We start from the raw sequence: 15,332 nt of genomic DNA on the forward strand, positions 1-15,332 counted from the left end.
ATATAATATTTTATATATATATATATATATTTTATATATATATATATATATATATATATATATATATATATATATATATTTTATATATATATATATATATATATATATATATATATATATATATATATATATATATATATATATATATATATATGTAAAACAGTGCCATGCTCTGCCATAATAAGGTAGATAGTGTAAGCCCATTTGTGAATTTGTAAACATATACGAGTTGCCAATAATTAATTCTTCAAATATATAATTTGGTGTATTCTTTATCCATAAGACTTAATAAGAACGTCTCACCAGCTGCACCAAGTCTAACTCTCTCACACAACATTCAAGTCTGACCCAGACACCTTGGACGCTGCGTCTCTCAACATCACTCCTCGTGCGGTCATCATGGGAGAAAACCTTCACGTCGCTACCTGCCATATACAGAGATCATATACAGAGATGTATGCGGCTTCTCTGTGTATACTCGTATACACTCAGTTAACAACAACACTGAGAGTTAACTTTAGCCCAGACAAGGCGAATATACATCAATTATTTAGTATCTTGTACTGGAGCAGTTATAAACGAGGCTGCCCAAAAATTTAGTTAGTTCAGATTTATGATTTGGACTGCCATTGTCTGAGATAGGAAGCATTTTGTTAGGGTCTATAGGCTGGGAAACTAGTAAATTATCCCAAATGAGGTCAAAAATATACATTTTTTGGGTAATGAATGCTAAAGAAATACACATATATATAAATGATTTAGATTGAGAAGCAATATTTGAAAATTTGCTGAGGCTATGAAAATTGTCCGGAAATAAACTCAGAATACTCATAATCACTTCAAGGCGATATATAGATAGGCTTTTGAAATGGTCGAAACATTGGCAGATGCTGTTTAATGCTGACAACTGTAAGGTTCTGAGGCTAGGCAATGATGGTAGCGTTACAAGTTATCATCTAAATAATATCGAAATTGCGATCAGATTGTGAAAAAAAATCTCAGCTCTGTCTTACTCTTTTTAGGCCCCATTTAGATTATGCAGTTCAGTTTTGGTCGATAAATTCGTCAGAACGCGTTCAGTGAAGAATGACAAAGTTAATCCCACAAATGAGAAACCTTCCATATGAAGAGAGATTAAAAGAGCTTAATTTACATTCTCTAGAAAGGCGTAGAGTTAAGGGTGACAATTAAAGTGCACTAGTGGATGAATGGGCATAACAAAGGAAATATGAATATTAAATATATCAACACAATTGGATACATCTAGATTTAGGAAAGACCTGGGTAAATACTGGTTTGTTAACAAGGTTGTCGATTTGTGGAACAAATTACCGGGGTAACATAATAGACGCAGGATCCCTTGAATGTTTCAATCGTAGGTTAGACGTTCATATGAATAAGTTTGGGTAGATATAAACATAAACTGCTACGTATGAGTCAATTGGCCTTCAGCAGAGTGGTTATGTTCTTAAACGTACATAAAACGTTTCATATTATTTTATATCGAGTTGTGAAAGTTTTAGAAAACAACAGTAATATATGCTTAGGAGAGCGTCCAACCCCTGGCTCGTCGTCTCCCCCCTATATCAACAACAACAACATATATTTTTCTATTCAAAACTATTGAATCTGGAGGTTAATGCCATCTTAACACCAAAAGGTTCGGAGTTATACCTAAGACAGTTCGCCCTTAGTTAACGAGTGACCACCACAACGACACCCTCAGCAGTAGCCTAACTCCCGGGTACTTTACTGCCCCGCTGCCGGGGCTGGGTCAGTTGGTCGCGCGCCGTGGTCCCTGTAGCACGTCGCTCCTGCGGCCTGGTTTAAGTGCTCTGTGTCCTCTTGTGGCTGGGCGCCCCTGAGGATGAGGCTGCCCCCCCCCCCCCCCCCCCCCCCCTTGAGGCTGCGCGCCCCTGAGGATGAGGCTGCCCCTCCCCCCTGTGGCTGGGCGCCCCTGAGGATGAGGCTGCCCCCCCCCCTGTGGCTGGGCGCCACTGGGGATGAGGCTGCCCCCCCCCCCCTGTGGCTGGGCGTCCCTGAGGATGAGGCTGCCCCCCCCTGTGGCTGGGCGCCCCTGAGGATGAGGCTGCCCCCCCCCTGTGGCTGGGCGCCACTGGGGATGAGGCTGCCCCCCACCCTGAGGATGAGGCTGCCCCCCCTGTGGCTGGGCGCCACTGGGGATGAGGCTGCCCCCTCCTGTGGCTGGGCGCCCCTGAGGATGAGGCTGCCCCCCCCCTGTGGCTGGGCGCCACTGGGGATGAGGCTGCCCCCCCCCCTGTGGCTGGGCGTCCCTGAGGATGAGGCTGCCCCCCCCTGTGGCTGGGCGCCCCTGAGGATGAGGCTGCCCCCCCCTGTGGCTGGGCGCCACTGGGGATGAGGCTGCCCCCCCCTGTGGCTGGGCGCCCCTGAGGATGAGGCTGCCCCGCCCCCTGTGGCTGGGCGCCCCTGAGGATGAGGCTCCCCCCCCCCTGTGGCTGGGCGCCACTGAGGATCAGGCTGCCCCCCCCCTGTGGCTGGGCGCCACTGAGGATCAGGCTGCCCCCCCCCCCCTGTGGCTGGGCGCCCCTGAGGATCAGGCTGCCCCCCCCCTGTGGCTGGGCGCCCCTGAGGATCAGGCTGCCCCCCCCCCTGTGGCTGGGCGCCCCTGGGGATGAGGCTGCCCCCCCCCCTGTGGTTGGGCGCCACTGAGGATGAGGCTGCCCTCCCCCTGTGGCTGGGCGCCCCTGGGGATGAGGCTGGCCCCCCCCCTGTGGCTGGGCGCCACTGAGGATGAGGCTGCCCTCCCCCTGTGGCTGGGCGCCCCTGGGGATGAGGCTGCCCCGCCCCCTGTGGCTGGGCGTCACTGAGGATGAGGCTGCCCCCCCCCCCCCCGAGGATGAGGCTGCCTCACCCCCCCCCTTGAGGGTGGGCGCCCCCTGGATGTCGTCTCTCTCCATATGCCTGTATTTCTCCACTCTTCCTGTAAGTACAATACACAAGATTCATAACGTAAAAATAGAGTAATACACTAGTTAAATAAGATAACATTTTAAATTATTGAAGAGATTGACAATTTTGTTCCTGATATTTGGAAAGCTGCCGTTTTAGCAGCGAACAGACAAAACGTTACCAAATTGATACTGCTGTTCACCTAGCAGTGAGTAGGTACTCGGGAGTTAGTCAGCTTGTTGTGGGGTTGAATCCTGGGCGGGTCAGTAATTCGACCCTGGGAGAGGGGGGGGGGGGGGATCTCGATAAAAGCTTTACATATATGAATACACTCTGGCTTCCTGTCCCCTGAAATGGTGAATTATAATAAGATTTTACACTTAAAAAAATCTAAAAGATCCAAAATTAAAATCCAAATTGTCATGTAACATTTTATTTACCAGTATCTTTAACCAGTCAAAAATTTCTTGGTGTATTGTGTTAACCGTAACAGTGCAGGACAAAATGAGCCCTATATTGTTGTCAAATACTCTGCATAACTGGCAGGTACTTTAAATCTTCGCTATACGTCAGGGATACATTCCTGAAAGTTAGGACTAAGTGCAACAACATATAGTAAACCATCAATTTTCCAGCTGCAAAAGGCTTTAAAAATTGTTCAGTAATTTTACATCTATATTAATACTTTCTATTTAAATAACTATCATGTTCCCAGGCATTTTCCTTTATATGGTTTTGCTAGTTTTAATGGAGAAAGACAAGTCCTTAATTTACCATCAATGTATAATGTAGTGACGTATAGTGAGGACTCTCTGTACTACTGTAGTATTCAATAAAAGAGGACATTTGTTAATTAAAATTATTGGCTGAAAAACATTGTGATAATTTATGCATTTGGGGCAGTGACTAAGATTAATTAAAGTGATACAGTAGTTTCTAAAACAGCTAGGAATAAGTAAAAATATATGATGACAAATTTAAGGAAGAGGATTATCAAAGCTTTGTCACTGGATAAGATTAGGCAGAGGAGGCTTATGAGTTGAGAAGTTTGTGAACATGGCCAGATTAGGATGCTCTGATATTGTTCAGGGTTCCCCCGGATGCACAGGGCCAAAGGCGGTATGTTTAGACAGGAACACGAGCAATCCCAACCTGGCAAAGGCTGAAAATTATTGTGCTTTACCGTGTCACCTGCCCAGCAGGCACATGACGTTGAATCAACGTCAAATAACGTTGGTCCAACATTGAAGTACTTCATGGGTGCTTCAAAGTATAAATTATGCCTCCCACTTTGTCTTGCACATTAATTGTCCATCCACTAGGACTGGTTAATGCAGTGACGGCCTCTCTTAGCGCGGGTCGGCATTTGAGCCTTCAGTGGTCCAAGTGGTTGGGCACTGTTATTCCTCATATCATGATTCTTGATCTTTTTATCCCTTCCAAGTGCTATGTAGATATACTGACTTGGTTCTTTCTCCTCATAATTGCCTTGCTCAATATTCAATACAGCTCTGCTATTCATTTAATCTCTTGCCTAATAGCAGTTATCAGAATTGAGTACATACAGTATGCTTAAGAATATTTGTCTTGGAACTTGACTGGAATATTCAAACATTTTCATATATCCACCTGTGTGTGTTCATTTTAAGAACACAAAAGTAATCACCTTGAGAACATCAATATACAGTAGTGATCTTGACAATATCAAAGTAATTTCAGTTATGCAAAATAATAATTATATGAACAGCTAAGTACTATTGTAGTAATTTTAATAATACCAAAACATAGCCATCATTAATATGCTTAATTACTGCAATAAAATTGGTACCGATTTTCATATATTAAACTTAACCCTCAAATTGTGTATCCGTTTTTTGTTCCTTTCCCAGTGTGTGCATACAAAAATCTAAAAATTCTCTTTTTATATCTTAAAACAAATTTCTGATGAAGTGGGAAGGAAAGTAATAATTTTACATTGGCCATATTGAGGTGAAATGATGAAAATGTCAAATTCTGAAGTAAAATATTTGTAGTAGATTTCTCCTTATCACAAATATTTTTGTGGTTCATAAGGCCTTGAAATTTTGATTAGTGTCAATGGTTCCAAGCACGAGCGTCAGCAAGTGGATGGTGATGCACCTGACAGGGTGACATTTTTTTAATAATGTCTAGGAAGGCAACGAAGACTTTCAGGATTTCTTCCCAATATGGCAAATGATTGCCTGAGGTCTCTAGTGTTGAATGACAACCACATAGACTATTTAGGGACTTTGACAATTAAATAGCACATTAAATTGTTCACAAATGACAAGAGCATCATCAGTTTATCACGTGAGAATGATAGCAGTTTAAGAGTTAATGACATAGTACTATAATACTTCAAATATTGTATAAATAGAAAATAACTTCATTTAATATTACTATACAATATTTCAAATTTGTTTTTGATATCAACATTCCCAAGGTAATAATTTTATGGTCTATTAACATAGCCAACGCAGAAGTGTCGACTTAACCTGCACAGTCTCTTCCCCCCCCCCCCTCTCCCCCTCACACACACAAACCTGCACATCAGAGTACCACACTTCAACCTTCTGAAGAAAACTGCTAGACTTACAGAAGACTTAAACTTGTAATGATTAATTTATACTTTTCAAGCACGTATATTTAATACTACAGCATACCATAATATACTATATATTTCTTAAGCAAACATAAATCTCCACCATTTACAGTACTTTCTATTTTCATTAATTAAAATTAAAATGGTCATAGCCAATTTGCCGTGTGAAACAAAAAAAAATATTAGTTTTACTCGTCGGGTAAAGTAGTGATGCCAGATAGGATATCCAGTGTTGATGGATGGATGATACAGTCATGTTATATTTCTTCCTAAAATAGCTTTGTTTTGTTAGGATAATTTAATTTTGTTTAATATTTTGTCTATTATGCATAGACCCCAAACAAACTATTTTTAGAAATGCATTATTTATACGACAAATATTAAGTGTTTGGATTAGTTTACTTTTGGTAGTGTGATGGTTGTGGGTGGAGGACGTTCATCATGCTTGAACACTTTACCCTTCTGGTCATCATGTTTTCATTGCCACAAATCTTAATCTATTAAATTTAAAACTAAGTTTATATAATTTGCTATATCACAGGGGGAAAAATACAGTACAGTACTGTATTATATTAGCATAGCCACATTGAACAGAGTACACAATAACTGTAGCCTTTATTTAAAACTCTGTATGCAATTTTGTTAACATAATACAAATTAATAGTTTAGCAGTCTCCATTGACATCATAATTTTGTGCACGTGCTTGTCCTCATAAAAAAATTAATTACAGTAACTAATTCCTTGAATGCAGAAATTTTGATGCAAGAAAATGTTTACATGTAATGTAATTTAATGTAATAATAGTCTAACATATTAACCAATACTGCTTAATTTTATAGTCAACTCTGATGTGCAGGTTTTATCATCCACTGTTATGTATGGCATGTCAGCCATCATCTTCAATACCCTATTCACAATTTCCATTACACGTCAAGTTACCGGTACTTTTCATTAAAAGTTCTTCTGTGCAACATAAAATTATTTTCAAAAAACTAAGCAAATAACCTTCCTTCATTCAAGTGATTATATCAGTTAAAAAATTAATCATTATTTTCCAGTCATACACTGTATGAGATTCAGTTCAATGTTTTGCTGTTTACGTTGATATCAGTTGGCTAAGACCTAACTTAGCTTTTCAAAATGTTATTACCGACAGTAACCATGAACTGAATTTCTGTGTAACAGTAGAAGTGTTGGAAGACCAAGACATTTTGAGTTAACAAGAGCAGCATAAGAGATGGTGTCCCCGATGGTGGGGACAAATGGTGACGCTGCTGGCGGTAATACTCGACACCATACATACAGTACTTAAGACCTAAAGTAAAGCCTCACAAGTTATCTTTAATGCCAACTGTCAATAGATCTTTGAAAGCATAGCCTCTATAGTGTGCAAAAATGCAAAGTAAAGAGAAGAAACACTGTTAAATGGCATACAGGTAGAATATGATCCTAATTATCAACATATAAAGCAATCTTAATTCTGCATTAATTTCCAAAATATATACTTTTTGCACCTATTTAACATAATAAAGTACGGTACAAACAAGTGACATTTGTACCTAATTTTCCGACACTGTTGATACTTGTACAGTATAATTTACCAGTAAATATTTGAAGATATTGATCCCAAATTTATAATTATGAATTTGTAGTTATAAATTACTTTATTTCAAGATCATCCCTAGAATTATATTGGGATGCTGTGTTGTGTTGCAGTAGCCAGCATCTTAAGACGACAGAGCCAGCTTTCTCAACGCCATAAACTTATATTCTACACAATCATAAGGCTCAATCAATTAAATATAATAAATTTTTTTCATGAAATGATATAAAGTACAGCTTATGGATTCCACAGTTTGAAATATCACTCTGTGAAACACTATTTCCAAGCTCACAGCCAAATTATTGTATCTATTAACAGAAGCAAATTGTTATTCCTGCATAATTAACAAATATATACAAACACTTAACCACTTCAAATTTTGCTTTCATTTTTCAAGACCCACCTCACTCAAAATAAAATAATAATAAAATAAGACTTAATATTACAATATGGTAACCCTGGTGACCAATATTCCATGTTGTATGCACAAATGCTGAGACATTATGCATCAGAAAATGACTACAGTCAATATTTGGCAAAGTGTATGGCAACAGTCACAGATTTGCTTATCATTGCCTAGTACCAGTATACTAAAACTACGTAACAAATACCAATTGGCCTCGGCAAACAGCTTCGTTACTTTTGTTGTTGTTGATGCCGAGAATAAATTTGAGGTGTATCTTGACAAGTGTGTTCACATTAGGAACAAAAGGGCACAATGCAAGCAAACTAATGATTTACCATACACAAGTATCATGTGACTGATATGTATCTTGATAGACTGTATATTACCTGCTGTTGTAATACCTGGGTCAGTGATGCCGAGGTATGTGTCTCGTGTATAGGAGCATATCTTCTACATGGGGTATATGCCTGCTACAGAGGTTTGTACCTCTTGATGAATTATATTTCTTGTAGAGGTACATGCACCCTGAATGACAATACCTGGCTCACTGATGCCAAAGTACACGTCTCCTGCATTGCAACACCATAGTTATATTATTGTCACATAATGTCACTTAAGTACTCGCTAATGTTGTAAAGTAATACTTCAATGCAGTATAGCATTGATGACAGCCTTTTTGTTTTGTTTTTACACGAGAGGCAACTTCAAGTTTGCCTGATGATTGTTTCTGGCTTTGATATCAAACATTTCTTGACTTTTGACACAATTAACAAAGACAATATAAGCTTTCCCAAAAAGTATTACAGCAGAGAGGATGAATATAGAGGGGGCAGTGTGAACCAATGTAATTATTGGAGGTATATTCATTGTTCTGCTTTAAATGTCCTTGAAAACTTTATTATCCTTGTTCATTCTGAGTTAGAATATTTTAAGCCAAATTAGACCTTAAGCTTCTCTTGGATGTGTTTTTGGGCTCGGAGTACAGCACCAAAACTTTTTGATTATAAGGTATATTTCATTGTTTCTGCATTTAGAGCTAAACTAGCCAAATTGAATTCAATATAAACTTTGAATCAAACATTGTTACTGAAGCAATTCTAAGACAAACATATAAATACTACCGAGAAAAATGTTATACTTTATAAACTGTTTTAAGACATAACACGAACATGAATATTTAAAATATGAACATTTTCAATGAGAAGTCTATTAAAAACCCTTTGTGATACAGATGAACACAACATAATTCAAAAGTTTACTCATGCTAATTAACTTAGGGAGCAAATTCTGAAGGTAAAATTACAATATGGCACAATGAAATGCAAACATCTTTGTCATTTGCCAGTGAACTTTTTTTTTCTTATGCCCAAAATCACAAACACAGACAGGACTGTTAATTTTATAGACTGGGGCATAACTTCGTTTCCTTCAAATAAGTCATTTTACTTCTCTTACTACTGTCAATGGATAATTCAACTAATACAATATTTAGGCACATTATGTGATTATCTGAAAAGTAAATTTTTTTACTAGAATGAACAAAAATCAATTAACAAAATATTTCACACCGTATTACCCTGCACACTAAATTACTATTGAGCAAAATGTTTGTTAATCAATAAGCCAAGTCATCTTTTCCTTGTCAATCATCAGACTTTACAAGTCGACCTCTTGCCTTACCAGCCAGATACAGTTCAACTTAATGATTACCATACTGTTAAAATTAGTAACCTACATATCTATGTACAACACCAGCATTATATTGCTTGCTGCCTGAGTGACTAAGGTAAATCCAATCATGTTTAATAATTTAAAGTGAATCAAATATATTCTAGGTATTTACAAATATAACATGGGCCCCCCCAATTAACTGGTAGTAAGATGGGTGATGAATGAGGGTAATTGCAAACCACAACAACAGAGTCAAAGAAGTTACCTGTATTAAATAGAGCTTTATTAACAACCTGAAAGTTGGATTAATTTCACTGATAAGTCTTTTTTTTTTTTAGTTGTGTTTATCCAGTGAAAATGGCAAAAGGAAACTCTTAATTCCTAAAAGTACTCTATATACTTAAATATTTATTTATGGTGTGAGGTTATTAACTTTTAGTAAAATTTCACATATATTTTTATAAATTTTCAACTCAAATGAATATAAATTAATATCCTGAGAAAATAGATCTGAAACTATTTAATCATTAACACGTTACACTAGTGTACAAGCAAACTCCTCGACTCCACAGTTCCGCAGCGACTAGCATGTGGGGGCCCTTGCTACTGTACAGAGAAAAATGTACATTTGTGTGCTGACATCAGAACCTGAAAACTACCAAAACTGGATTACTCAGTTCTTGTTTAATATCTTCACACACTGAGTGCAGCACTTAATAAGTCATATATTTAGGAACAAAAATTCCATCACATTGAAGTTACTTGGGTGGTGTATTTTGTACAAAAGTATCGTCACCATCGTGTGACTTGAACTCTTCGAATCACTTTCTGGTGCGGTGGGCTGAGCTGCCATTCATTTCTCTGACTTTTGTAGCACAGTCTCTATTTGTTTTCCACCCTTTTTTTTTTTTATAAATAATTCACATATTTCAGTTATTGAAGAGCATAATAAATTGTAAAAAATGCTTTTCACAGGATTTTCACACAAAATAAAATACAGCATAAATTCCTTGGCCTGAATATCTTACGTCATATGAAGAGACTTAAATATCTCATGACACCTGAAGAAGTCTTGTAAAAGAGGAGTGAGTTGAAGAGAGTGAGGAAGAGGAGGAATGAACGGAGTCTCCCTCACGGACACACTGCCTCAAGTTTCCAAAGTCTGGACAAGACTCGAATGATGAGGAAGTGGTTGGCTGGTGGGCATCCAAAGCTCCACAAGAGTAACGGTTCAAAAATTTTTCTTGTGATGCTGGTGGACGTGACCCACGAAGACGCACCAGTTGTAAGTCTGGCAATAAGGCTGAGACTGTTTCATTGCCCTCACAGCTTCCATTTGGTCTTGGAAGGCCAGGACAGGATCGTGCACGGTACAGGCCCTCTTCCCCTGGAAATGGAGGCTCACTACGAGCTCGACTTGTTACAAGAGTTCCTTGTGCTGGTTCAGGATACTTGTTTGCATGCAATGGATTTTTTATATTTTTCGCAGATTTAATATTTGAAGGCTCATTATCTTCAAGTGTAGTAACAATTATGTGTGTGGTGTGAACATCTGGGCTTTTACCACTGCTGCTGCTCCTGCCACTAGCACTACTATTACCACTGCTGCTACTTGGACTGCTGATGTTGCTCACACTGTCAGAGCCAGAATCACTCCTGCCCAGGAGCCGTATACGGGAGGACATTGCAGCTGTTCGCCTGCGCAATTCTCCCATCTCTGAGTCCAGCAGCTGTTCCACACCTCGTAGAAGTTCCTGAGCCATCCGAACACCTGTGATTTAAAGATAAATTTTATATGTATTTTCATAACTTATGAAGTTACCACAAATAAAGTAATAGAGAAATATGACCTAAAAAAGTGTCACAATAATATTGAAATGCAATGAAAATACAATTATGATGACATACAACTACCTAAATTAAAACAAGAGAATAAAGTTCTAAATAAAAGATCCAAATTTAAACTTGTTTTCTGGAGGTAGCCCTTGTGGCTCCCTGAAGCTGTCTGTCTACTGAAGATTACGTCATACTAAAAGGTCACATCAACTGTGGCAAGTTCTGTTAGGCCTACCAGGAACCAGAGCAAGAACCTTACCTCCCCCTCACAGCGGCACAAAGACCAGGTGACAATCCTCCACCTCGCCAGAAAAAGCCTCCAAAAAGTTGGTGCATTATAGACAATTGAAGGGTTCACAGGAAATGAAGCCTTGAAAACTGCCAGATGACTAATGCAAATGAATCGCATGGAATGAGGTTCACTAAAATGAGCAACTGGATGCTGTGCAATGAACAACAAATGAGCCATGGATGAGTTTGATCCTTCAGCAGCTCCCCCATGGGCTCATTTCAGGGTCCCGTTAGGCAACTTAGATTCGTCTTTTTTCCAAAGGTTTCTATCCCACACTGTGCCATTAGTGGTTCAAGCTGATTTGCTTCAGTACCTCCTGTAAAGTTCAGACTTCTTTTCTGTGATGGACCCTGCCTCTTTTGAATTCGGGTCCATCTTTTTTGGTTACAGTTTGAGGTCTCGGGCTCATCCTGGCCAACTCGTGACCCCTCTTCTTTCCTTTTTTTCTTCTTGGGGTCTTGGCAGTGTTCTGTCATTACCGTGTGATTGACTGGCAGGTGGTGAGCTCCATCTTTTAGGTGTTTCTCAGCAGGGCTCAATTTGCTTTCCTCCAGTCCTCCCTGTTTGCTCTAGTACAGCTCAAGGATGTGGGAAAGTGGCAGCTCCATGTGCAGTTGCCTACGCTTTCCAGGGCTCTTATTGTGGATGACCATAGGGCATGTTGGGACCTTCTGCAGTGTTGCATGTCTTGGTCCTTCTGGAGGGGGTTGCTGAGTGTCTTGATGAGAATGTGGCTTCACCGAGGTCCAATATGGGAACGGAGGCCTTGTGGCCTGCGGTTCTGGCCCTGGTGACCTTGTCAAAGATGCTCGTGTCTCTCCTTTTGGAGGCAGTGGCAGCATTTTATTTGGCCCCACTTCTCGTATCGGCCGACTATGCTGGCCTGTTTAGATTTGGCATGATCACCTACTCCTGTGGCTGCCTCCCCATTTTTACCCTCTTTCCCAAGGCTGTTTTGTCCTAGGTTGTTTTGGCAGCGGCTTTCTCTTCCTGCCCAATTAATCAGGTGTTTTCTGTACCCTTTCATAGACATTCTGGTTGGGTGGGGACTTTAGGTTGGTCAAGGTTGTTGGTTCAGGTTTTCTGGTGAACTGACAAAAGTACCCGTTGGAGCTGTCCCAGGCTTGGCCAAGCCTCATTTGGGATTTTCAATTGGTGTATCTTTCCCTGCCTCCAGTGGCTTTGTTCCACCTGCAGCTTCATTGCCATCTGGTGTTGGATCGGCCCCAGGTGACTTTCCCGTTGGTCAAGCAGTTATGCTGAAGTGTGAACTTTGCCTGCCTCATCATATCTCTGGGCATTGTTCTGTTTTTTCTGGTTCTACTGGTCCCTGGACAGGCAAGTTCAGACCCCTCCTGCCCTTTGCTGGCTCTTGCTTTGTCAACTTAACCTTCAGATTTTTCAGGGTTCAGTTTGATGGTGCCATCCTTCCCCAGTGCATAATGTATTGCCTCATCTCAACAGATGCCTCGTCTCTGGGGTGGAGCTTTATGATCAGTGCTCACCAAACTGCCCAGGGTTGGTGGTCACGTTTGTTCTGTCGAGCGCACAGCACGATGCGCAAGTTTGCAGCTGTGTGACATGACTTGAAGAAGGATTCCGTTTCCTCTGGCCTCGGTGTTCTGGCTCCATTCAGATTGTTCCTTGGTGGTTCATTACCTGAACCAAGGTGGGGAAGCACTTTTCAGTCTGTTGCCCTTTTGAGCTGGATGCTTCATATAGCTCACATTCTGGCTTCTCAGGGTTTGGTTCTCCATGCAGTTTATGTGTGGGGTGTGTATCCAATATTTTCATGGATGGGCTGTCTTGCTTTCAGCCCATCTCCATGGAGTGGACCATCGACGACACGTTCTTCTGTTGGATTTGCAAGACATTTGGGCTCCCCGAGGTGGAACACTCTGCATCAGTGTGGTACTGCTGCTTTCCTTCACATGGCTCCATTCCCAACCATGAGGCTTTTGCAGTGGATGCCTTTCGATTGACTTGGTCACAGTGGAGGTGCATTTACTTTTTCCCCAGTTCAGTTGTTGCTCCAGGTGTTGACCAGTCTGGTGTTGTACTGTACATGGGAAGAGAGAACCTTCTGGCTCCTTGGTGGCTGGCCCAATCTTGGTTTCTGGTGTCCTATTCCAGTGTCTTCTGGAAGCTTCTAGTTCAGTGTCTGAACTTGGGCATTTTTTCATGGCTCTCTCTTCCAGCAGGTAGGTCTGGTGGTGTGCTTCACCGGTTCAACTCCTACTCTGCTCTATGCGTCTGGACTCTATGACATGTGTCTCTTACCATTTATATGGTGCGTAGGTGGGAGGTTTGTTGGTTTCTCACCTGTCTTTCTTCACAGTGACAGTATGGGGTAGCCGGGCACTCTTTTTGCCACTATTTGTCTCTGTCAGTTTCGGTTCACTCTGTTCTCTCCTTTTTATGTTGGTTATTTCTCGATCGACATCTTATGCCAAATACTCTCAACTCGTATTATTCAACTCTAGCGGAGCCACTGTTGCTCGTATTTTGGTGTTGACATCTCTACGGTGCTGTTCCGCAAGTTCTCGTGTGTTCTTCTACCTCTGGCCTGCTTGCCCAACTACTTGGGCTTTGTATCATTTATTCTGTCCTGTGGCAGCTTTTCACCGGTACCTGCTTGGCACCGATTTCTGTTTCAATGGATGCCTTGTTGGCCGATCCCATTTCCTTGGTTCCTTGTTCCAAGGCTCACATTTTCCAGGTTGTCCAGAGTGCCACAAAGTCTAACCTGCCTACAGTCTACTCTTGGGGCCCATGTTCATACATATGTGGCTTTGGCTATTATCTTCTCTAATGCTGTGGGTTCTAATACAGGTTTGGGGGTTTTGGTATTCTAACAGGGTGCTGGGAGTTCAGCATTTAGTGAATGTTCCTAGCCCCAGTCGCTTGTGAGTGGCTTTAGGCTGTGTTGCCCGGCCTGGTTTCTCTTCTTTGTCTTTAGTGCCTGCTGCCTCTCTCTCCTGGTACATCCCTTGTTCTCTGTAGTTAGATTAGCTTCAGGGAGCCACAAGAGGCTCCCTCCAGAAATCAAGCATTGAATGCAGACAATGAGTCACAAAAGCATGGCTGAAGATACAATTTGATAACGATCCTAGACGGATCGTAACGTACAGTAATCATTTCTTCATTTTCTGATATGTGGTCCCAGCACTAAATGTAATAAAGTGGCAATTTCTGGAGGAGCCCTGATGGCTCCCTGTCTCGTCTCCTCTTCTGCCCATCAGGTTTGTCATGGGTTTCTTCATCAGGTCCAAACTGACTGGGAGATAGGGCCAGGCTGCATGGTAGTGGTAATTTAGTACTAAATGAGTGCGAACCTGACGGCTGAGTGGACAGCACTTCGGATTCGTAGTCCTGAGGTTCTGGGTTCGATCCCCGGTGAAGGCAGAGACAAATGGACAAAATGTTTCTTTCACCCTGATGCCCCTGTTACCTAGCAGTAAATAGGTACCCGGGAGTTAGACAGCTGCTATGGGCTGCTTCCTGGGAAGTGTGTAACAAAAAGGAGGCCTGGTCGAGGACCGGGCCGCGGGGACGCTAAGCCCCGAAATCATCTAAAGATAACCTCAAGAAGATAAGTCTTGAGGGAAACCTTTATTCAATGTGACTTGTATGCAGTACTTGTTCGGCAGTTTTTTGAGACTTCAATGTCTGTGAACCTTCCAATTGTCTGCTTAATAGGGTTTTGGGAGTTCTTCTACTCCCCAGGCCCGGCCCGAGGCCAAGCTTGACTTGTGAGAGCTTGGTCCAACAGGCTGTTAATTGGAGTGGCTCGCAGGCCCATGTATCCGTCACAGCCTGGTTGGTCCGGCACTTCTTGAAGAAAACTATCTAGTTTTCTCTTGAAGATGTCCACAGTTGTCCCGGCAATATTTCTTATACTCACTGAGAGGATGTTGAACAACCGTGGACCTCTGATGTTTATACAGTGTTTTCTGATTGTGCCTATGG

The 15,332-nt window shown here is 41.3% G+C and overlaps 1 protein-coding gene across 19 annotated transcripts in view; it reads right to left on the reverse strand.

Moving 5' to 3' along the window:
* Positions 1 to 3,348: 3,348 nt before the first annotated feature.
* Positions 3,349 to 15,332, reverse strand: part of LOC123758638 (uncharacterized) — a 179,476-nt gene continuing 167,492 nt past the window's right edge. For all 19 annotated transcript variants that reach the window (XM_045743149.2, XM_045743153.2, XM_069334377.1 and 16 more), the window contains one exon: positions 3,349 to 11,006. In XM_045743149.2, the coding sequence (XP_045599105.2) occupies positions 10,288 to 11,006 (719 nt within the window). In that variant the 3' untranslated portion in view covers positions 3,349 to 10,287. The remainder of the gene's footprint in view (positions 11,007 to 15,332) is intronic.

This window comes from Procambarus clarkii, chromosome 31 (genome assembly GCF_040958095.1).
Source record: "Procambarus clarkii isolate CNS0578487 chromosome 31, FALCON_Pclarkii_2.0, whole genome shotgun sequence".
In the NCBI taxonomy this organism is placed as follows: domain Eukaryota; kingdom Metazoa; phylum Arthropoda; class Malacostraca; order Decapoda; family Cambaridae; genus Procambarus; species Procambarus clarkii.